Consider the following 23,357-nt stretch of genomic DNA (forward strand, 5'->3'; position numbering starts at 1 on the left):
GCGCGGGCAGGGAGCGGCGCGGCAGCGATGGCGGCGGCGCGGCAGCGGGGCCCGCGGGGCTCGGCCGTGCTGGAGCTGCCCCGCGCCCCGCGCTTGGTGTGCGTGGAGTACCCGGGGCTCGTCCGGGATGTCGGGGCCATGCTGAGGACGCTGGGAGGAGAGCAGGGGGTGTCGCGGGTGAGGGAGGCCGGGGGGCGTGGGGCGGGACCATAAGTTCATTCAATTCCACCCTCTTGCTGTGGGCAGGGGCACCTTTCTCTAGACCAGCTTGGTCCAACCTATCCTTCCAGGGATGGAGCAGCCTGTGCCAGAGCCTCCCCACCCTCACAGGGAAGAATTTCTTCCTCATATCCAGACTATTATATTTTTAATTTATTTTTCCTGCCAGCCAGGCTGTGAGTGGCTGCACACCCCTGTGATGTGGGGCAGGAATGATCCCCCTGGGGCTGTGTGAGGGGAACAGGCAGTGCCCACAGCAGCGGGTGGGGCTGGCACAGGGGCACAGGCTGCGTGGGTGGCATGCTGACAGGGGCTGTGCCCACCTTGCTGACAGATCTACGCCGACCCTGCCAAAAGGCTGGAGCTGTATTTCCGCCCCAAGGACCCCTACTGCCACCCCGTGTGTGCCAACCGCTTCCCCACCTCCACCATGCTGCTCAGGGTCAGGAGGAGGACCAGGAGGAGGCAGCAGTTGGACCCCGAGGAACAAAGCCAGCCAGAAGTCCAGTTTGAGATGGAGATTCTTGGGATTGTCACCACTGTTTACAAGTTTCAAGGTAACCTTTGGGATTGTGTGCAGGTGGCTTAGAGGTGAGTGTGTTTGATGGGAAAGGGAAGTGTTTCCCCCTAAGCAGTTGAGGACTGGAAGGGAAATCAAGTGTTGTTGCAGCCTCCTTGCTGGAGAAACCTTTGCATAACCTTGTCAGACTCCTGCTCCTGAAAGTTGAGTGTGAGAAGTATTGTTGGATTCACAGCAAACTTCACCATGTTTTAACTTTTGTTTCTTACAGGAATGTCTGACTTCCAGTACCTGGCAATGCACTCTGGCCCTGATGGCAAACAAACCTCCATGTATGACAAAGTCCTGATGCTCAAACCAGAGAAGGAGGAGTTTTTCAATAGAGATTTACCTCTTTACATCCCACCACCCATTTTCTCACGTCTGGACACTCCTGTGGACTATTTTTATCGCCCAGATATACAGCACAGGTCAGTGCCTTTTCTCATGATACATCTTTCATGTGTTTCACCCTTTTAATTTGCTGCCTTTTGCTGATTTGGCACAACAGAGGCAAAAAAACCACCAGCAGCTGCCTGGCAGTGGCAACCTCAGCAAAATTCCACTTGAGGATTTTCCAGGTATGGGGAGCTGGGCATGAGGTGGAGATGATGCCTCTCCCAGCTCACCTCACACATTATGGGATGCAGGACACAGCTCCTGCCTGCTTCCAGAGGAGCAGGGCCAAGGGCAGGGTTTCCAGGGATCGATGCCATGTGCTCCTGTGCTCTCCTGGCCCCAGCTGGCTTTGCCAGAAGAACAATCTGGGAGATCTCCCACAAGAAACATCTTTCATTTTCTCACTGTTGGCCTTCACCGGCACTTTTTAAATGAAATTTCCAGATTGAGTGAGTAGCTGCAGTTCCCTCTTGCTTTGCCCCTGTCCCAGTGAGTAGCTGCAGCAGCTCCAAGAGAGCAAATGCAGAGGGTGAATCCTTTCCAACACATTTCATACAGTTTCACACATTCCTGAGTGCTGGAGGGTTTTCTGCCAGTGAGGGCAGAGCTCCTCTGTCAGTGTGCAAATGGATGTAGTTTAGAAGTATTGGGATTAATTTAAATTTAAACTTTCTTTCTTCAGTGGTTCCATGAGAGTCTTTTATGGTACCAGTGTGTTATCAAGGGAGGTTGAGCCAAAGTTAAACCAACCCATTGCTCACCCAGCTGAGTCCCTTTTGTGTTTCCCTGTTCCTTAGGGAGGGATACAACAATCCCCAGGTGTCTGGTGAGAACCTGATTGGCCTCAGCAGGGCCAGGCGCCCACACAATGCCATCTTTGTCAACTTTGATGATGAAGAAGTCCCAACTAAACCCCTGGATGCTGCTGTACAGAACTGGAAGAAAGTGTGCACCAACCCTGTGGATAAAAAGGTGGAGGAAGAACTGAGAAAGGTGTGTGCCTTACTGCTGGTCTGAGCATTGTCCTGCAGCAAGCTGGGGAGGAAAAAGTACATTTTTCCCAGAAATTCTTGGTGATTGTAAGTGCCTGATACAGGTGTGAGTAGATGCTGGTGACACTGCTGTGATCATTTCAGTTCTGCAAGTCAAGCTTTGAATCTGTGGCTTGACTCACATTAACATTTAAGCCCCTTTTTGTGCCACGAGTTCTCACCATCCCAATAGCTCCTATTGAGGGCCAAAGGGCCTGATATGGACCTGAGTCCACTTGGAAAGCTGCTGTGCCTTTGGGAGCCCCTTCCCACCGCTGTGTGCTTGTCTGTGTGTCATTGCAGCTCTTTGAAGTGCGTCCCGTGTGGTCTCGCAATGCAGTCAAAGCCAATATCAGTGTCCATCCAGACAAGCTGAAGGTGCTGCTGCCCTATTTGGCCTATTACATGGTGAGTGGTACATCTGGGAGCAAGGGAGCATCACCTGGCTCTTCCTGGTCCTTTACCACTTCTGAGGTCCTGCCACTAAGTACCTGGGAAGGGGGAAGGAAATGCTTTAGAACCAAAGTTGAAGCCAAGGAGGATTCAGTGACTGTTTGCTCCATGGGTTCTAACCACCTCTGCAAGTCAGGCAGGCACTCCAAGTGACTGCTAAGTACCTGAGACAGGGGGAAGGAAATGCTTTAGAACCAAAGTTGAAGCCAAGGAGGATTCAGTGACTGTTTGCTCCATAGGTTTTAATCACCTCTGCAGGTCAGGCAGGCACTCCAAGTGACTGTCCACCTGGCAGTGGTAGCATAGTTTTTTCCACACAAGCACTTGGCTGTCACCTTGCAGATTGGTTTGTAAAAGCACACAAATATTTGTGCTTTGATGCTTTGATTGCCAAGTGTATAAATGTATTTTGGTGTATAAATATTGGCATGGCAAGTGAGCAAAGAGCTGGTAAAACAAATATCTTTGGGCAGTGAGGGAAAATATTAGAACTTTCCAAGGACCTTGCTACTGAAGGAAGTTGAAACATTGTGGTGCTTTTTTGTAACCATCTTCCCTCATGTGTTTGTGCAGTTAACAGGTCCTTGGAGAAGCTTATGGGTTAGGTTTGGGTATGACCCCAGAAAACACCCTGAAGCAAAGATTTATCAAGTGCTGGACTTCCGAATTCGCTGTGGAATGAAATATGGTAAAAGGGCCCAACCCACAGAGCTGCTCTCTCTGCTTTCTGGTTAATCCTGGTAGTATTTTTCTTTTTATGTGTTTTTCAAACTCTTTTGCCATATATCTGCTCTAATGAACATGTCACCTTTTGAGCTCCTTGCTTACTGTAGTTCTTTTTAAAACTCCTGTCATACTTTCTTTCATAGTATGCAATAGCTCTTTCCTCATTTGGCACATTTTAAGCTCTGCCTTTCCTCCTCCATGTGTTCCAAGCCCAAGTGGGTGTAGCAGAGCATCCTCCTCCTCACTCAGGGGAGGCACCAAGCAGGAATTCTGGTGCTCACATAGCAGCTTTTCCTCAAGGACCTCAGCATTTCCTGCAGGATGCTGGTCTCTGACCTTGGATATGGGGTTCCCTGTTTTGATTTTGCAAAGGACAAGTTGAGGAAAAGGAGTTTCTGATGCCATCTAATAAGTATATGACAGAGCTGGCATCCACTTACTGACATCAGATCACATTTCCAAGTTAAAGGGCTTTGTTATCTCTTCTCCCCAGCCTGCGAAAACCAGCATGTCCCAAAGACCAGCCTGCCCTTCCCACACCAGTCCAGTCCTTGTGTTCCTGAGCTGGGGATATTCTGCAGAGTGCTTGCCCTCAGTTCATGACTGGATTTTGGTTTTCACCTCTAGGTTATGCTGCTACTGACATGCCTGTGAAAGCAAAACGCAGCACGTACAACTACAGCCTGCCCATCACTGTCAAGAAACAAGGTATGCTGGGCCAGGAGGGCTGCCCTGCTCTTCTGCTTCTCTGTTTGCCCCATCCTAGTCACAGGTGGTGAGGGGTCTTCCTGTGTTCTAGCTGAGCCAAAACTAGAGCTTGTTTTCTGGCCGTTAAGCCAGAGAAAAATCTGCTGGGTGGTATTGTGGGAGTCTGGCTGAGCCATAATGTCTGTTAGCAGGCAGGAGGGAGTTCTGCAAGCCACACTGGCAATTCAGAATTCACATCAGAATTCTGCATCAGAGATGCAGAGAATGGGGGAGTTCTCTTTTCTATGTCAAAGGAGAGTAGACAATGTTAAAATTGTGAACAAATGGGCTCTGGAAAAAGCTGCCCAAGTCAGCACTTTTCCTGGGACTGTCCAGTAACATCTCTGAAAAATGAGCACATGCTCTGTTGCTGGTTGGTCTGGTTTTGTTGAATCAACAGAGAGAAGTGACAGTCCAATATGAAGGATGTCCCTTATTAAGACTCTTTGTTTTCCTTTCAGGAAGTCACACAGTCAGTGTCCACGACCTGAAACAGGGGCTGGGTTCAGCTGGTACCTCTGGGGCAAAAAAGCCCCCCTCCAGCAGGTATAAGCTGAAGGTAAGCATTACTTTGTATACCAAAATCTTGAAATATCTTGGTGAAATAGGGATGATTCCTGGCTTATCAGTCATCAAGGGATGAGCTGTGAGTGAGTTGATGTGCTCAGGTTTGCCTGGGAAGCTCCCAGTTGGATATGGCACTATGGAAAACACCACCTGAGTGTATTTTGTTATATGCTGCAAGGTGGGATTGGTGCTTTCCACCCTCATCATAGATGTGAGGAGTATTTTGTTTCAATTGATAAAATTGGAACTTCATGGGCAGCGAAGTGCAAAAAAATCACCATGTCTTTATCAGGTCATGCTGCAAAATCCAACAGGGTGGAATAAATAAATAAATGAGTCTTACTATTCCTTTTTTTGCTAGAATGAAGCCCATGATGCACTGCTAGGCAGTGACAGGCTGCAGACAGAGCTTCAGGCTGGAGAGGTGAAGAGTGCTCTGCACAGCAGTGCTGGTGTCACTGTGGCTGCAAGGACACTTTGGGGCAGTCCTCATTCAGCTTTATCTTCTGCCACATACAGATGTATGCCTTAAAACTTGTTTCTCTTGGCAGTACCATGTTCTTGAATCAGCCCATTGGGAGTACTTTCATTACAGCATAAAATGCACATGAATCCTTTCCTTCTTTCCTCCTCTCAGGAATCCGTCTACATTTTCCGAGAAGGAGCCTTGCCCCCTTACCGCCAGATGTTCTACCAGCTCTGTGACTTAAATGTGGAAAGGTACTGCACTCTGACAGCTGAGTCTTACTTAGAGACAGATTTCAAAGCCTGTTGTTTACACCCTGTCCATTCACCCCTCTTCCCCTGAGCAGGAACATCAGAGGTGTTCAGTTGCTCAATAAAAACAGAAAAGTTTTTTCACACGTGAACTTCCTTTCCCATCTGACAATTACCTGGATAACCAACTGTGCTATTCCAGCTCAGTGAAGGGAAGTGGAAGTAAACCAATGTGTCTCATTTGAAACTCACTCCTGAGTGCAGAAGATTAATGTTTCCTTCCCTTTTGCTGCTCTTTAGCCTGCAGAAGATCATCCATCGGAATGACGGCACGGAGTCAGAGTGCACGGAGCGGGATGGGTGGTGCCTTGCCAAGACAAGTGATGACCTCAGGGATAGCATGTCCCTGATGATAAAGCAGATCATCAGATCCACCAGACCTGGTAAGGATGCTTTGAACATGAGGATGTTGTAGTTGGCACTGAGGCTTCAGAAGTGTTCCTGCATCCTCTGTGTGTTCTTTGGGATGTAGCTCATTCCAGTGTAGGAGCTGAGGCTGCTGGCCGGCAGTGGGAATGTGGGTTGGTATTAGGGATGGCTGGGAGTTAAGGTTTTTTATTTACTCTTCCCAGTATCAACAGCCCTTCAGCTTTTAAATACCTTTTGCAAGTGATAATCAAGATTTTAATTCTGACTGATATATCTGTTGGTGGCATTTTATTTTTTATTGATATTATTGCTCGACCAAGAAGTGAGGAAATTATTTCTTCATGATGCTGGGCCAAAACAATAACATCCCAGTGAATTGGGTCAGAATGAGGCAGGAGAGGAGGCACAGCACTGCAGCTCTTCTGCTGTTCTGCTCTCCTTCCTGGACTGTGGAGATAGATTGCTCTGGGCTTGATCAGATTCTGTTAAGATGTGCAGTATTAGCTGTGCTCCTGAGGCTGCTGCCTTCCTCTCACATGTTCTGTAACTCAATTGCAAATGCCCCCAGGTTGCACTGAGAGAGGCATCACAGTGTCTTTCTTTCTTCCCAATTTAAGCTCTTTTCTCAAATACAACAAGCAACGAAGATGGCAAAGAACAGCTGGCATATGAGTCTGGAGAGGATGAGGATGATGAAGAGGAGGAGGAAGAGGACTTCAAGCCTTCTGATGGGAGTGAAAATGAAATGGAGACAGAAATTCTGGACTATGTGTGAACTCAGTGAGCAGTGTGGCTGCTGTGGACAGAACTATCTCTGCTCTTGCTCCTTGAGAGCCAAGGGTTCAGCATCAGGATCTGGGAAAGCAGAGCTTGTATAAGCTGATGATGTTCTCTCTGCACTGACTGCTGGTGGGCAGCATTCTGGAAGTTTGGGAGCCACTGCCTGCATTTTCAGAATTGCTGGCTGAGAAACCCTCCAGCAAGCTCAACAAACTCCCAAGAGTGAGCCCAGAATCCAAACCAGATGGCAACACACCAGAACATGGGAGAAGCTCTATTCCCAAATCTCTCCATGTGTGGGAGTGCACTCTCTCCAGGCTGGTGGCCATGTGGAAAATAGAAAAGGTGCCTGAGGAGGTGCTGGGAGAAGAAGCAGTCCAGTGCTGCTGAAGTCCCTAAGCAGGTTCTGCCCTTCTGCTTGTCCAGAGGGAATGAAAATACTGAGCTATGCCTTCAGCACTGAGCCTTGCTGATCATCTTGGAAATAAAGCCACCAGGAAAATACACTTTCTGGCAGTGAATAATTCCCTTCCTGGGATGTAGTGTTTGTTGTCTTCATTACCTGATACACTTCTCAGGTCAGTTTTGACTTCCCCAGCTAGCAGGTGACAAGGACTGAAAGCAGCTGGCAGAGGGGGAGAGCTTCAGGTGCACAGAAGTTGGCCACTGCCAGCTGCACTGGTCCCACCAAAAGAAAGCCTCAAAAATTAAAGAGCTACTGGCATTTTTCAGATCTTTTGCATTCCCCTGTGTGTTCTGAGCGCACCTGAAAGCCAAGCTTTCTTTTTTAAAAGGAGTTAAGACCACCTCTTCTCCTCCACTGAGGAGGCCCTGTGGGCTGTTACAGTTGCTTTTAAAGCTGTCACTTGTAACAAAAGTGATAAACCAAACAAAGTGTAATTGCAAAATGCAACAGTTTCAATTCACAGGTCAAAAGGAATGATGTTAATTTCAAAATTGAGCCCTGGTCCCTCAACCAAAAAGCCTATTTTTCAAAACAAAGTTCAACCCACCAGAGTAAACATAAAGTATGAACTCCCTCACAGTCAGGCCCATCCCTCTTTCTCCAGGAAGGTGCTGGCATTTTGGGGAAGACAAGACAAGCCCTGCCTTGGGGCAGAGACGTTTGAGCATCAGTATTTTATTGCAAAGACTAATTACATTGCTGTGTACAAGTCACACCGGGCAGTGTGCTCCTTCATTGAAGTGGTACAAAATACATAACGGTACAGCCAGTCCCCCCAGTGGGAGGGGAGGGGACAGTCCCAGGGTGGGCAGGCACGGAGCAGAGGGAACACCTTCCCAGGGGTGCTGGTGCCCAGGGAAGGGGGGAGGCAGGAGGCTGCCCCTGCGTCAAGGAGCCAGGAGCTCCCATCATGTGCATCACGGGCAGCGCTGCCCGAGGGGCCACAGGGCTGGAGGAGCTCCGTGCCAGCCACACTCACACCCAAGCAGCCTCTTCCTCACCAGCCCCAGCCCCTGGAGGGTGGTTCCTGTCCTGGAGCAGGGGAAGGCACCACAACCACCTGGGAACGCTGGCGGATGGGAAACGGAAAAGATCTGCTGGAATGACGCGCTTAAAAAACAGAGATGGAGGCAGGAGCAACAAAAGGCCCCCTTTGGTTAGTGTTTCCTACAATGATTAAAAGAAGCATCTCTGCCCCTGCTCGAGCAATTAGTGGTAGAGAATTTGGGAGGAAGGGCTGGCAGGGTCTGCACCCCATGAGCCAGCATCCCTCCCAGCAGCCTTAAATACCAGGGGTCACAGGACAGGGACTGGGCTGCAGGGCAGGGGGAGGCTGGATTAGTAAAATGTACAAGTTTGCCTCTTCTATTTACAACCAATAAATACTGAAAAAAAAAAAAATCAGTAAACTTTTTTGTTTTATACAAAAAAAAAGTCTCATTGCTGCTTCTCCCATGGTCAGTGTTTGAAAATGTCCGGTTAAAGCCCAAGGTGAGTGGCACTTTCTGCGGGTCAGGCAGTGGCAGCTGGGGCACCTGGAGCACCCTGAGCTCTCCGGCCCCTCACGTGCCCACACAGACCCAAAGTCTCTATTTACACAGTTTCACACAGAACTTTGCTCTCCTCCTCCTCAGGCTGGCAGCGCTGGGGGCACGGCCCGAAGCTCCCCCTTGGCAGAAGAGACACTGGCATTTGATCTTTGGTGCAAGTTTGAACTGGCCCAGTCCAGCTGGAGGATGTGCTGGATCGGGAGAGGAGCGAGACCACGCAGGCTTCCAGCTGGGGAGAGCACGAGGCACCCACTCCATCATAGCACAGCCACAGGCTCCTCCACGGGGCTCAGCACTGGTGCAGGGCTGCATCCTTCCAGCTCACCTCCCAGCCCAGGGCATCCGTGGCTTCTCCCAAGGAAAGGACAGGCAGAGCTGTGCGGTGGTGGCAACGCCAGTGATCCCAGGGAGGACAGACGTGGAGGTAACACTGGGAAAGCTGGGAAGGAGGCTTGGCAGCCCCTTCCAAGGTGATGGTGGCTCCTGCTCTGTCACACAGCCCTCTGCAAGTCACTGCTCCTCGGCTCGCTCAGACACAAGGCACCTACGGCAGGGTGATGGTGGCTCCTGCTCTGCTCTGTCACACAGCCCCTCTGCAAGTCACTGCTCCTCGGCTCGCTCAGACACAAGGCACCTACGGCAGAGGCGGGCTCCAGCTCTGGGCTGGCCGGGCTGGCCGAGTGTCGCACCAGACAAGGTTAAAAAAACAAAACAAAACAAAAAATAGACAAATCCCCCCCACTGCTGCCTTCCTGTGTAGAAAAAAAGACCTGATTGGAATGGGGGCTTGTGCAGAGAGAGGCAGAGGCCGACGCCAGTTGCCCAACTCTCAGCTCTGGGTGCGGAAGGGAGGTGCACGGCCGTCGCCCGTGGGTGAGGGTCACTCCTCTGCCCTGCAGGGTGGCACGAGGAGTGGCCACAGCCAAGCCCGGAGCAGCTGCCCCCAAGGCCCCGTCGGTGATGGGTGGCAGTGGGGCTGAGGCTAGAAGATGCCCTTGGCGATCTTCAGGCCTTTCTGCTTCATCCTGGGCAGGGTGGAGCTGGAGCCATGCTTGATCTTCACCCCCTTGGAGAAGCCCCGCTTCTTGAGCACAAAGTCATAGTTGGCAGCAGAGTTCATGGCGTAGAAGACGTTGGCGTTGTCGGGGATCTTCAGCTCTGCAAGTGAAAAAGGATGAGGGTCAGTAAGGTGCCCTTTCCTTGGAAAGGGGCCGGAGTGGGGCTAAGGTGTGTCCCCAGGTGCTGGGACGCCTTTTGCTGTCACCTCATCCCAGTGCTGCCCAGGCTGCAGGGCTGCATGGCCCCAGGAAAGCCCCCACACCCCAGCACACACACACCTCTCTCCTCCGAGATGATCTGGACAAGCTCATAGTCTTCAGGCCGGTCCCCATCCAGGTTGTGTTTGGCCATGGCCTTGCGAATAACCACGGGGGTCTTGTCCTGGCTTGTCACCTGTGAGCACAGAGTGCTGTGAGCTCAGAACCCTGCTAAAGCCTCCCCCTCCTCCCAAAACGTGCCATGCCCATATCCAAGCGTGACAAGCCACCCACCCCTCCCTGGGGAGGTTACTAACCAGGATGCTCTTGTACATGTTGCCGTTGTCCACAGCCAGGCTGACCCGGATGATGCAACAGTCGTCGACCTGCTGGTTGTAGAGGGGCAGCGAGAGTGAGGAGTAGCTGGAGATGCCGGAGACCGAGCGCTTGTGTGTGCGGGAGGCCGTCACCGGCGTGGAGGAGACGGAGGAGGAGGAGGCACTGCTGGAGCCTGAGCCGATGCCTGACGTGTCCAGGGAAGAGAGGGAGGTGGATTCCCAGAACTGGAGGGCAGGGAGGAGAGGGGATGCGGAGGACACAGTGGGTTTAGCTTCTCCATCGGCCACAGACGGGGCGTACCAGCGCTGGGGGAGGGAGGCCAGAGGGATCTCACTGACCTGTGACAACGGGGGACCGACACAACTACAGCCACTGGAGGCACGAGAGCCTTGCCATGCTGCCAGAGCAGCCAAGGGCAGGGGCCTCCCGAGCAGCCCCCGGGCCCCCCGCCTGCTCGCCCCAGCGCCGGGGCAGAGGTGGGACAGTCCCCACACGATGGCCACAGTGGCTCTAGGACCCCTGGACCCTGTGAGCTGCCACGTACCTTCTTCTCCTGGCAGTCGGGGGACTCGGGGATGAAGCTGATGTTGATCTCCTCCACGTCAGAGCTGCTGGAGCCAGCGGAGGTGACACTCACTGAGTCAGTGGCGTCCCCACTGCACAGGTACTGCCCACACTTGAGCTGGTCGAAGGATTTCGAGTGGGAGCTGCCGCTGGCACAGGGCTCCGTGCTTGGTGGCTGCCGGCTGCCAGGAGAGAGGTGGGGCAGGTGAGAAGGGAGCAGGGTGAGGGTGCATTTGGCTGGCAGGACAGTGGCCATGCCTGCCTGGTCCCCTGCAATGTCCAGCCACAGACACCCCATGCTGGCCCCCACCTCCCGCCGGGGACTCACTCGCTCCATCTCTTGATGATGCCCGTGTTTTTCTTGGCCTTCAACGTGTTGCTGGCTGACTCTGACAGTGGCTCAATCTCACACGACAGCCCATAGCTGGGAGGGGAGAGAGGAGGGTTTGAGCTCCCTGTGCTGCCACCAAGTGTGAGGGAGGCAGAGCAGAGAGGGGAGCAGGAGCTGCTGTCAGAGGAAATGAGTGGTGGGACCTCCCGAGGCACCAGCACGGCCCAGACCCCTCTCACTCACCTCTCGGCCTCGCTGAGCCGCTCCAGGCTGTGGAACCACTCCACAAACTGGTCCTCCTGTGTGAAGCTGTAGTTGTTGCAGGCTGACTGGAGCAGCTTGATCTGAGCGATGACTTCGAACTCCTGCAGCAAATGGAAGCCATGAGACCAGAATCCCCTCCCCCAAAACTGAAGAACACAAAGGAAAAAAAGGAGAGGGATCGAGCACAAAGTGGCTGGCACAGCCTGGGATTGCACCAGGTCAGCCCCGCTGTGCAGCTGCCAGGGCAAAGCTCTCACCTTCCTTCTCTTCTCAAAGTTGATCAGCCCACCCTGGAAAAGAAAGAGAGGAAGGTCAGCATGGAGCAGGCAGAAGAGTATTGCTCCCTCCCCTGTCTATCTCTGCCTTGCTGCCACTGCAGTGTGAGTAACCCTGCTGAGCAAAACTAGCCCATTTCCTTGGGACAGAGGTGGATGGGCAGAGTTGGATATGGGATACAGGATGTACAGTGTGGGATACAGGATGTGCAGAGTGGGATACAGGATGTAGTGTGGGATACAGGACACAGGGGGGACCAGCCTTCCTTTTATCAGCCCACGCTCTGGGAGGAAAGGGAGGACAGCGAGGAGGTACATACATCCAGGAAATCCTTCATGGCCGTGTCCAGCATCACCAGGTCCGTGAGGAAGGTGCCAAGGTAGGGAATGGTGCCCTGCATCACACCCTGTGGGGACAGAAAGGACAGTGGGGTCAGCAGAGCTGGGACCAGCCCAGGCAGCTGCTGGGGAAGGGGCACAGGGACAGCCCTGCCAGGCTCACCATCTCTCGCTGCTGCTGCTGCCGCTTCTGAGCCCTCTTTGGGTTGATCTCCAAGGTGGCAAATTTGGACGTGCCCTCCTGGATGGTGGGGAGAGGTGGGATCAGCACAGGTGGGAAATGGCACTAATACTTATTAGCTAAAATTCACACCCATTTTCATTTATATAACCTTCATTGTAGGAAAGAGGAGGGAATGAAAACTTTTTCATGGCTCACAGAGAGGAGAGCCTTAGTGGATAGGAACTGCTGCTCTCATTTCTGTATAAATGCCTCCCTAATGGGAAGTTTTGTTCCCTTTTGCATTTTGTTTCCTCTCAGTCCCTAAACCAGAGCTAGGCTGGGATCTGTGGAGAAGTTCCACATGGAATAAGGACATTGTTGCTGCAGCCTTTCACCAACTCTACCACCCCACCTGGAATCAAGAGGACTTTGCACTGGACTGTTAACATGCAGCTGCCTCTGGGGACAAGCTGTCACCTGGTGTCCTGGATCCCATCCCAGTGCTTATCTGTTCCCTGAATTGATTTGCCAGCTCCAAGTAGTAAGTTTTGGGTGGAGAAACAGAAGTTCCAGCCTTGGTCTGAAACCTCTGCCTGCTCCCCAGACTCAGCACACCCTGCCTGCACCCATGCCTGCAACTCCAGCAGCTCTGCCAGGGCTGGAATGCCATGGAAACCTGAGCTGCCTGCCAGGAGCAGGGCAATGCGGGTTCTCCTTCCCCCTACCTTGATGAGAAGCTCCCGGCTCAGCGAGTGGTTGTTCTCGTCGGAGAAGATCTCTGAGAGCTCGTGGAACGTGCGGAAGCTCTCCCTGCACAGAGGGAACAAGGGGAAAAGTCAGCAATGCTGCCACAGTGAGATTCCCTCCTTGAGCTCTCTTCTGCTCACCCCAATGACCTCAGTTATGCTCAGCTCCAGCTGGGCCTTGCTGTTTGGGAGCTATTCCAAGGTGTTTCACACAGAAGGGTGAGGTGCTTTTATTTCCTCACCTTCCTTATGTCCCTGACACCTTACACTGGTCCCTGGGTTTTGGGCACACTCCAGAAGGCAATGCTGGAGCTGAGGTGATCCCATTGACACAATCAAGTGCCACAGCATATTCTTCCCCTTGGAAGCAGCCCTACAGGAGCTCCTTACCTCAGGACCTCATCCCAGGTCTTCTTCAGCCGGTGCACGGCGTTGCACTGCAGGGCCGAGAGGATGGCTCGGAGGGAGGAGAAGTTCTTCAGGATGCGGCACTCCTGAGGGCAGACAAGGAGATAACAGGATCTGGGTTAAAAAAAGCTGGAGGATCTGCTGGTATTCCAGCAGGGGCAAAAGCTCATCCCTTGGGTGGAGGTGGGAAGGGAGCTGTCCTACCCGAGCCACTTCGATCCACCGCTCCACCACCTTGGCCCTCTGCTGTGGCTTCAGGGACCTGTCCCCGAGACAAGTGGCAATGACACAGTTGGCCACACTGTTGAACTGGGAGACGGTGGCACGGATAGTGGGGGCCAGGTGCTCTTTGCCCTTCTTGTCCCTCTGGGACCAGATACAGCCCAGGCAGTGGTAAGGCACCACTTTCTTGAACAGCTCCTGGAAGATAAAGGGATGGAGAAGGGCTTCTTGGTGTTCTCTGGGGAGAGAACAGGCAAGAAGGAAAAGGGATGGGAAGAGCCAGGCCCGTGCCCAGAGCACCACTGACCCAGCTGGTGGGTGACTACTCACAGCATCCATCAGTGTGAACTGTTCTGCCACCATCTCTGGGGAGAAGGAGAGGAAATCTGGCTTCCCATCGCTGACCCCGTTCTCTTCCACCAGCTGGAAGGTGCAGCTGCTGTGGTCCACAGCTGCAGGAGACAAGGGTGAGTCTGGGCACTGCAGTGCCCACACCAGCCCCCTGAGACACCCACACCCCACCTCCCAGGCTATTCATCCCATCTGGCTTCACACCTCCAGCAGCAAGGCTCAGATAAAAGGATAATAATTTTAAACCCAGGTGCAAGTGTCTACAGAGGATTAAAAGCAGATTAGCTAATCCACTTAGAAATCCCACTCCTGCTGCAGTTGGATTGTCTTCCCAGTGAACCTCCATGTAAACAGAGTTCACAGGTGTTCAGCCACGTGGCTCAAGTTCTGGAGACCCTCGATGCCAAGAAGCAGCATTCCCTCCACCTGCAGCCCCAAATGAGCCCTAGAAGCCAGGGGAGGACCCCACCTTCTGCCTCGGCCTCGCTCTGCTCTTGCTGCTGGAACTGGGCCAGCAGGATGCGGGCCCGGCGCTCCAGGTCGGAGCCGGGGATGTTGTGGCGCACGTAGGAGATGAGCTGCTTGAGGCAGGCAAAGTCAGGGGGCTTGCGGAAATCCTCCGAGTACTGGTCCAGCCAGGCCCCCAGGATGGAGGAGATGGTGCTGCAGGAAGGGGGAAAACACAGGCAAAGGGAATCAGGTGCCAGGAGAAACCTCTGTGCACCGCCACGATCCCAGGAGCAGCGCTGGGATGATCCCATCCAAAAAGAGCAGCCATCCCTCCCAAAGAGCTGCCAGCAGAGCCACCACAGCACAGGCAGACTTACTTCTTCAGCTCCATCCTCTCGTCCACAGTGTGCCTGGCGTGGTCCCCATTCGCCTGCACGTGGAGTTTGCCATACCTGGTGGGGCAGAGGGGAGGCAGTGAGCACCCTGCACTCAGCTGCCTCTCAGAGCAGCCTCTTCTCCCTCCACATCACCCCCAGCCCCTGCCATGGGGTCAGGATGAACCTGCTACGCAGTGTCTGCTCCCCTCCCTCTGCCATAACCTCCCCATTACAGCAAGGGAAGCAGCCAGCACTGGCCACCTCACTGGAGGAGCTCCAGCTTTCCAGAAATTTGTGTCCTCCCTGCCCTGTCCCAAAACCTTCAAGCAGATGGAGCTGGGAGAAGCCACCAAACCCCCAAGGCATTGCAGCAGAAGATGCTGGGACTTTTCACCTCCGTCTGTGTTTTGGGGCTCAGGGCAGCCTCACCTGTTCAGCAGCAGGTCCAGCACTTGCTTGGTGGTGGCAAAGGCCCGGTAGGTGCACAGGAAGATGGTGACATAGGTGGAGTCATTGCCCTTGAAGGCTGAGACCAGGTACTCCACCAGCTTCTCCAAGGTCCCGGCTTTTATCGTCCGCACCTTGCACGTCTCGTAGAGGTTTAAGGCTGACTCATTCTCAAACTGCCAGGACAGGAGCAGAAGTCAGTGGGCTGGGTGAGGACAGACACCATCAAGTGCAAAGTGTTCCCAGCAGCTTCACAAGGTCAGCTCTAGGCTGGGATCCCCACAGTGCCTGAGGCTCTCCTGACTGGGAAAGGAAAGCTGAGTCTCCTCAGACAGCAAACACCAGCAACCCAGCTGAGAAGGCCTGAGCACTTGGGAAACCCCAGGAAAGGCCTCAGGCTTGCCAAAATCCAGATACAAATCGGAGTTGCCCTATTTTTCAAAATGGGGCTGCAGATTGTTTCACCTGTACCGCTTCCCATGCAGCAGAGGGCAACAGGTGCTCCCACTCCCTGCTCCCAAATCAACACATGATTCCCATGGCAAGGAAATATCTGAATCTTCCCCTGTGGCAGGAGGAGGCCCCAGCTTACCCCCAGCCAGCGCTGCCCTTTGTTGGCCGTGTGATGGAGCTGCACTTTCCGGAGGGATATGCTGTAGATCACACCATCCTCCAGCTCTTCTCCAATCTCCTGTGTGGAGCTCTGCATGGAAAGACAAGATACACCATGAGATAAGGAGAGCAAAGCGTGGCAGAGATGCTTTTGTGGCTCCTGTGAGGGATCCCAGCAAGCCAAAGGCAGCAGCTGGCTGGCAGGGAGTCTCCCTCACCTGCTCAGAAATGCAAACCAGGTGACACCAGTGTGTCTGGCTGGCTGAGCCCGCCCACAGTGGAGCCAGGACTTTGGGAAGCTGCTCTTGGTCTGTCCCACATCCCCTGGCTCCATGCCTCAGCTTCAGCAAAGCCAGGCTGTGCCAGAGCAAGGTGGGACCCCTCACAAGGCAGGCAAAGGGACAGTGACAGCACAGCCCAGTGCCCAGCCCTGGCTGCTCCCCCCACCAAGCCTCTGCCTCTCCCGTGAGGTGACACTGGCTCCTGGTCTGAGCAGAGTCTCAGAGATCTGAACCAAGCACCCTGGTGCACTTCCCTAATAAATAATCACTGTCAAACCAAGGTGCCCACCAGCTCATGGCATGAGGCAGAAATCCAAAGCTCAAAGCTGGGGGAAAATCCCAGAGATCTGCACCAGGGTGGGATCAGGCACAGCCAGGACCGGTCTGGGCACAGGGTTCAGGCACCTCTGGGTGACAGGCACCCAGCTACGAGGCTCCTATTTCTGCTCTGGAGGATGGAGAGCACCAACAATTTGGTGAGGAAAGGGGTGATGCTTCTCAGGGCAGATCCCCAGGCACACGCCTCCCCCAGCACCACAACCAGCACGGGCTCAGCAGCAGCTACAGCCCCACAAGGACAATTTGGCTCCCTCCTCCTCCTCCTCCCTAACCACGCTCTGCTGAGTCAGTGCCTCCCTTAAGGAGATTTATCCAGATCCTTTTAAACACTGCAGGGATCTCCCCCGCCCTCCATCCCCCTCACCAAATGGCAGGACATGGACGAACACACATCAAAACCCACAGCTCAGCAGAAGGAGAAAATGCCCGAAAGCTGGTTAGAGGGGGAGGTGACTACCACTGGGACACAGGGCTGTGGGGACAAACCTCTCCTGCCAGAGCCAGCCCTCAGCTTTCCCTGCAACTGCCCCTCAAAGAGCCCTGAGCATTGAAACAACACACTGAGGAAGAAAGTGCCATGAAAGGACTGAGGATGGAGCTCCAGAAGTGATGCTGCTCCCTGCAAAAAATCCTCCCCCAACTGCCCTGAGAACAGCCAGGCTCAGAAGAGGCTGCACACCTCAGCAGACAGGAGCAGAACACGACCACAGAACCCTGAGCTGATGGATCCCATGTGCACCAAATGCTCTGGAGCCACCCTCCTTCCTCATCCCCACCACAGCAGGGCTCACTGCTCTGCTCTCACACCTGCTCAAGGCAGGCTTGTTCCTCACAAGGAATCAAGGCAGGGAAGCACAGCCAGCCCAGAGACTGAGGGGAAGCTTGAAAAAGCCTCTCATTCATGGCTGTAATGAATGAGGGCAGAGAATCCCCCTGGGCAGGGTTACTGACTTTTTCACTTTCTGCTGAACCTGCTTGTCTCACTTCATGCCAGACTATGGAGAGGTTTGGTTTGCTGAAGTTCAAGCAGCTGTGAGGTTCTGCTGTGAACATCAGGAGCCTTTCCCAGGGTTCACTGGCTCCCAGAGCAACCCTGAGAGCACCCACATGAGGCAGCAGACACCAAACAACCTTCCTGGCACCTGCATCTGCCCCTCTCTTGTTCTGTGCTCTGGGATAAATTATGGCACAAATTTGTGTTCAAGTGCACAGCCCTGGGGACTGGCACAACCTTGGGAGAGGGCTGCCAGCACAGCTGAAGCTTTGTGTCCACTCTGGATCAAATATCTGCAATGACAGCACCTAAGTTGTCTTTCTTCCACCTTTAGATGCTGTTTCCAACAAAAACAAAAAAACCAACCAGCCAACCACAAAAAAAAAAAAAAAAAAAAAAAAAAAAAAAAAAAAAGCAAAAAAGCAAAAAAAAAGCAGCCATGGAAATGCTTCCCAATTTGTCCTGGGCTCTTTCCCAGCCTTCATCACCCAACCTGCATGTCAGCCCTACCCCTGTGTACCTCCCATTTAAGCTGAGAGGAAAGCTCTGGGTCCAGCAGGACCAGAGCCCTGTACAGTCTAACTCAGAAAAGAGATTTGGCTGGACAGTTGAAAACCCCAGACAAAAATATCAAGAAAAATCAGATGCTTGCTGACATGCAATTAAATTCATAAATTAAATCATATGGGAGGAAAAAACCACCTCAGAATCAACCCATGAATCATTGGCAACTGCTGTGCAACTACAGTGGAAAATATTGCCACAACTCTGCGGGGTTTTCACTCTGCATTTCATGTCACGTGCAGGGGATACACCCCACTCTGATGTGCAGAAAAGCAAATTTCATTTCCTTCCCATATCCAAGACTGTCAGATTCATTCATTTTTTGCCTTGCTGACTTGTGCGATATCCCCCAAAGTTCCCCCTTTGCAAACCACACACGAAGGCCACGGCTTCCCAGCGGTCTGCAGGCCCCTGCCAAGAGCCAGGAGAGCTGCTACACTGGGACATTCTAAAATTTGGCTATTTATATTCCGTGTGAGCTTCCTCTTCCCTACGGCTGCTCCTCCGAGATGCTGATCGCGCATTCCGCGCACGTTGGTTAAAAACCAACCCAAAGCAGAAAAGCGGCGGCAGGACGGAGCCAGAGGAGTCTCATTCCAACACCTGCACCAAGCACACATTTCTGCCCTTGCAGGTGAGCTGGGAGCAGGGCAGGGACAGAGTCAGAACCTTGAGCTGTGTCTTGTGTTTGTGCTGGCCACCCAGAATCCTGCACTCCCTGTTGGAACCCAGGACATCTCTCTGGATGCCCTGGATGTCTCAAAGCCCTGGCAGGGGCTCAGAGACCCTGGTAGGAAGCCAAAGACACCTGGAAATTTGATCTCAACCCATGGAGCAAATTACCAACTTTGTATGAAGAGTTACAGGTCACAAAAATTTAAGTAGCATAGCAGTAGCAATCACAGGGTGAAGGGAAAAATTTTGGAGCACTGTACAGAGGGGTTTTGGACCTTGTACAGGGGGGTTTGGGATTCTGTACATGGGGGTCAGGGGCTCCAAGATGGAGGGATTTGGGCGTGCCCTGTACTTCTTCTTTCTTCCCCCTGGCATCCATGTTCAGGATGATGTTGGCACTCACAGATTGGTTTAGAGTAGAAAGTCACTGTCTAACATAGATGATAGGTATTGGAATATAACTGTAAACATAGTATATACAAATAACAGCGAACCCCGATAGCTCCCGACCAAAGCTGAATGCCTTCAAAATGGTCTCCGAAGAGACAGATGAGAGCTTTCCTTTACTCAGATTGTTGGAAATGACACTGTTTCTAAAGGTGCAGAGCAGACAGGGCCTTGGAGGCAGCAGTCACTGAATATTGCAACATCACTGCTCCCCACTGCCTGCCCTGCACATCTGCTGGAATTTTCTGCCCCTCCGAAGAAGGCTCAGCCAGCACACAAACCCTCCTCCACCTCAGCCTGAGGGGGAGACACAGGTGAACAGCCCCTTCTGTTGGCACAAGGGATGAATCCAACAGGCCCAGGCAGTGCTTTAAACATCTGCAACAAGATTTGGTGGTTATGGCATCTGCACCCTCCACCAAATTCATACAGGAGGGACCCGGCAGCCCAGAAAGTGAGGTCCAACACATTTCAAGATGGGCACCAAGAAATGGAATACACAGAAAAAATGAAGGTTTGGTTTGCTTTTTCCAGCTCAGCGTGCAATCCTGGTCCTCTCCACACATCAGGAGAAAGGCCTCTGGCTGGAGGGGCACAAGGAAAAGCCACATGTTTAACTCTCCCCAGTTGTGCCGAGCAGAGGCTTTTGCAGAAGCAGCCGTGAGTGAACTCTGCAGGAGTTCATCCCCTGAAATATGAAACGGGAGTCTGCACCAGATGGCTGCCCTGGGCCTGGGGACTGCCTCTTCCAATTGCAGCCAGCCCTGGAGCTCCCACTGATGGTTCAAAGCTTTTGTGACTACACCAGGGAGGAATTCCTGCTCCGTGCAATAAACTCTCCCGCTCTCTGGTGAATGTTCTTGTACTCGGCGTGGTGTCAAACCCCACGTCTTCTCACAGAGGATTAATAAGGAGCTCTAAGATGCAGCCAAGGTTTGTGAGCCTGGAGGAAGGGTGTGAGGAACCCTGAGAGCCGGGCAGAGAGCGGCAGCAGCAGCAGGGACTCTGCCTTCGGCTCTTCCTGACAGATGAAAGGAGGGGAAAATACAAAAACCAAACAGCAAAGCAAAACATTGGCTCAGGCTCTGCTCTGTTTTGGAAAGTGTTTGAGCTCAGTCACAAAGGTGGTTTTAGTAAGACAGGAGCAAAGTGCAGGATTAAGTGTGAGCATGGCTGCATCCCCACACTTACACACAGACAATTACCCAACAATTACCAGGTCTTAAGAGCTCTGGTCCCACGTGCCTCAGGTTAGTGCACTGGCCTCCAAAGGCACAAAAATAATGAACTGTTAGTGGAAAAAGGTATTAATTTCAGCACACATGGAGGAGGCACAACTGCCTAAAGTGCTTTTGCTGATACTCTCTGGACCACAGCTGGTTTAACAATCAAGATATTTGTGTTACTCTGCTCCCTTTTCTGTTGAGTTACACAAAATGCCTGCTCTACAGACAGGTACAGAGCAGCTGAGAGTATCTCTGCACTGTGATTTCAAAGGGGCTGCTGCTACCAGCCACAAGAGAGGAGCAGGCACTAACCCTGCCCATGGGAAGCCAGGAATGTGTGCCTGTTGGGAATTAACAGCCCCACTGGCTAACGAGACAAGAAAAGGCAGAGCTGAGCCTCGGAGACGTCACCAGGGGTTTCCCATTGAAGCTCCACGCTTGCACAAGCTCAAAAGAACTTGATGAAAGGAGGTAAAGCCAGGAACAGCAAGTGGGGGTTTGGTCTTTACAATCCCCAGCCCTTTCTCAGAATAATCCCTTCCCACTAGCAATGGGAAATGGGCCTTTCCGGAAAAACGAAGGAAACCGGCTCCAGCATGGCCCCTGTCCAACAACAACCCCCAGCTCACTTTCATTTCACCCCCAGGAGCAAACCCTGAAGCCCTGCGAGGAGCAGCAGCGACTCTGGGACCTCTTATGCAAAGCTGAGTGTATGACATTATGTAAAAGGAAATAGGAAAAAAGTCACCCCCGGGTAGTGAAAGGAAAACAAGCTCAGTTCTGTGAACCGAAGATAAAGACCACAAAAGCAGAAGCACCCTCTGTCCTACACGTCCAAAATAAGCACACGCAGCACAAGACTCTTCCCCCTGGGGACTTCCAGGCAAAAAGCCCTGTGGTGGCTCTTCCCCCACGGCTCTGCCTCGAGGGATCATTCACTCCTGGCACTCACAGTTTCCTTCCCCTGGCTGTGCTCAGGAAGGCTACAAGGACTACCCCAAGTGCTGAGGAAGCTGACAAACATCCCCTGTTTCAGGGGAAGGAGAGGTGCCCACGCTGGTGACTCACAGCATGTCCTTTGGAGCAGCAGCCCCACCGAGGGCAGGAACATTCCTGCTCCAAAACACCATCCCAGCCATGGCCATGGTGGCACTGGGGTGGCTCTCTGCAGCTGGGCAAGTTCATCTCCCACTGTCTCCTTTCCCCCCGAGTGCTCCTGTTGCTGCTGATGGAGCTCAGTCCCCTGCCACAGCTGGGTGCACCCAGCCCCTGCTCCCCGTGCAGAGATGTTCAGCAGAAAGACACGATTCCTTTGGGTTTTCAACACTCTCTGCCTTCCTTCCTGCCTGCTCCGAGCTAAGCTGCCTCAGGACCGATTCCAGCAGCCCATAAAAACACAGCAACAAAAGGGGAAACAGGAAAAGAACAGAAAAAGGGCCAGAAGCTGAACTTAAACCCACCATGAAAAAGGGGTGTTTTTTGCCAGGACACCAGGCCAGTGGCAACAGCTGAGGGCCTGTTCTCTCCCCAGCAGTTGCTGGGCTCCACAGCTGGGTTTTCCTGACACTCTTCTCCAGATGTTTCAGCACAGAAAGCTGTGCCCCAGGGGAACAGCCCTGGAGCCAGTGCATCACCCAGCACCAGGATGGGGCAGAAAGAGAGAGAGAAAGAGAGGCCACATCACCCCATATCTGCCTCTTGTAGGGATCTTACCCCTCCTCCCTTGGGCTCTGTGGGTCCCAAGAACAACAGCAGCTCTGACCCTGTGTCTGTGACCCAGAGGGCTTGCAGAGAGTATCCAAAGGCAGCCTTCTCCACCCTGGCAGCTCAGGGAGAAGGGAAGCTGGCAGCTGGGTCACAGAGGCATCTTGTGACTCACACACAGTGAGTCAGTGGCTGGAGCAAGGATTAGGAGCTCAGTGCTCGGTCCAGGAACGAGACAAAGCAGATAAGCAGGATTCCTCCCCCCATTTGCTCCTGGTTCGCTTTTAGAGAAAACTAAGAGCCTTCCCACGTGGAGAGACTTTTTCACTCTTTTTGTGGTTTGGAGAACAAAGACTCTGCATGGCCACTCCATCCCCAGCCTTCAAGGGGCAAGAATCAGACCCCTGAGGTGGGGAACTGCAGGTCCTGGGGGATCAGGCTGACAGGGGGACTCCACAGGGAAAAACAAACTCCAGCCACAACCGTGAACTGCAAACCCTGAGTTTCCTACACCCAGGAAGCCACCAGCCATTTGCACCCCATGTGGAAACCCCACCTCGTGTCCCCTCCCAGGGGACGTGCTGGGATGGGCTCCCCTCGCAGGCTATTCGAAGAAAACTGAGTGCAGCAGGTTTTGCTTCCTCTCTAAGTCGATGGAAAAAAAAAAAAAAAAAGACCCCGCCGACACAGCAGATGTGGCTCTTGCTGCACAGCCCTGAGCCCTGTGCTCGTGATGGCCCCGGCAGCATCCCAGCGCCTCCGCAGGGGCAGGCTCGGAGCAGAGGGACACAGCCCTGGCTCACAGAGAGACTGCTGCGCCGCCGACTCGCCCACACCCCCGGGGCATTACTGGAAGTGAAACCAGAACGACACGGCTGGTGAAAAACGGTGCATAAAAAATTAATGTAGGTACTGCTCTCTGCGAGGTTAAATAAAGATCGAGCGTCTCATCACAAGTCATTTCGGCTCAGAGCACAAGGTTTGTGTTTTACTGAGATGGAACAGAAAAATCTGCAATGAAAACATAACTGAAACAAGTTCAAAAACTGATTGATGTTTTTTCTGGGTGTACAGTAGCACCTGGAAGTCACATGCAACATGACAGCTCCCCAGTGCCTTGTTCAAATGTGAATTAAAACACGAGGAGTGCCCTGAAGAGTTCCAGGCTACCTGACCTAATGCTACTCTGTCAATTCCACCTCTGAAGCAGGGCCCTGGTGCACCAAATGTGTTATTTCTGGGACAGCAACAGCTGCCAGGTGGGAAGGGAAGGAGATGAGGTTGGCACTCAGAGATGATGTTACTTGAAGCTGATTGGAACAGTCACAGCTAAAATGTCA

At 52.8% G+C, this 23,357-nt stretch overlaps 2 protein-coding genes across 5 annotated transcripts in view; one reads left to right on the top strand and one right to left on the bottom strand.

Annotated features, from left to right (window-relative positions):
- On the top strand, window positions 1-7,133 carry GTF3C5 (general transcription factor IIIC subunit 5). The gene is made up of 11 exons (XM_041483915.1): window positions 1-177; window positions 554-776; window positions 1,011-1,209; window positions 1,975-2,170; window positions 2,512-2,616; window positions 3,235-3,349; window positions 4,015-4,095; window positions 4,596-4,693; window positions 5,339-5,421; window positions 5,719-5,861; window positions 6,465-7,133. Exons 1-11 carry the CDS (start codon window positions 28-30, stop codon window positions 6,620-6,622), a joined length of 1,551 nt encoding a protein of 516 aa, XP_041339849.1. The 5' UTR covers window positions 1-27; the 3' UTR covers window positions 6,623-7,133.
- Window positions 7,134-7,752: 619 nt separating this feature from the next.
- The window catches only part of RALGDS (ral guanine nucleotide dissociation stimulator), a 58,156-nt gene continuing 42,551 nt past the window's right edge, over window positions 7,753-23,357 (bottom strand). For 2 of the 4 annotated variants that reach the window (XM_041483914.1, XM_041483911.1), the window contains exons 2-19: window positions 15,768-15,878; window positions 15,158-15,351; window positions 14,729-14,803; window positions 14,371-14,564; window positions 13,881-14,002; window positions 13,533-13,748; window positions 13,311-13,414; window positions 12,900-12,984; window positions 12,175-12,252; window positions 11,993-12,079; window positions 11,655-11,687; window positions 11,377-11,498; window positions 11,131-11,226; window positions 10,783-10,984; window positions 10,217-10,576; window positions 9,981-10,095; window positions 9,278-9,801; window positions 7,753-9,187 (exon numbers count right to left, since the gene is read on the bottom strand). In XM_041483914.1, the coding sequence (XP_041339848.1) occupies window positions 9,626-9,801; window positions 9,981-10,095; window positions 10,217-10,576; window positions 10,783-10,984; window positions 11,131-11,226; window positions 11,377-11,498; window positions 11,655-11,687; window positions 11,993-12,079; window positions 12,175-12,252; window positions 12,900-12,984; window positions 13,311-13,414; window positions 13,533-13,748; window positions 13,881-14,002; window positions 14,371-14,564; window positions 14,729-14,803; window positions 15,158-15,351; window positions 15,768-15,878 (2,370 nt within the window). In that variant the 3' untranslated portion in view covers window positions 7,753-9,187; window positions 9,278-9,625. The remainder of the gene's footprint in view (window positions 9,188-9,277; window positions 9,802-9,980; window positions 10,096-10,216; window positions 10,577-10,782; window positions 10,985-11,130; window positions 11,227-11,376; window positions 11,499-11,654; window positions 11,688-11,992; window positions 12,080-12,174; window positions 12,253-12,899; window positions 12,985-13,310; window positions 13,415-13,532; window positions 13,749-13,880; window positions 14,003-14,370; window positions 14,565-14,728; window positions 14,804-15,157; window positions 15,352-15,767; window positions 15,879-23,357) is intronic. The other 2 variants (XM_041483913.1, XM_041483912.1) reach the window with 2 other exon arrangements.

Source organism: Pyrgilauda ruficollis, unplaced genomic scaffold (genome assembly GCF_017590135.1).
Source record: "Pyrgilauda ruficollis isolate IOZ18807 unplaced genomic scaffold, ASM1759013v1 scaffold62, whole genome shotgun sequence".
In the NCBI taxonomy this organism is placed as follows: domain Eukaryota; kingdom Metazoa; phylum Chordata; class Aves; order Passeriformes; family Passeridae; genus Pyrgilauda; species Pyrgilauda ruficollis.

Excerpts from the sequence above, each read along its gene's own strand:
- GTF3C5 (XM_041483915.1), top strand. The coding sequence starts at position 28 with ATGGCGGCGGCGCGGCAGCGGGGCCCGCGGGGCTCGGCCGTGCTGGAG. Across the intron at positions 1,210-1,974 it reads CGCCCAGATATACAGCACAG|GGAGGGATACAACAATCCCC; the intron begins GTCAGTGCCTTT and ends CCTGTTCCTTAG. Across the intron at positions 4,096-4,595 it reads CATCACTGTCAAGAAACAAG|GAAGTCACACAGTCAGTGTC; the intron begins GTATGCTGGGCC and ends TTTTCCTTTCAG.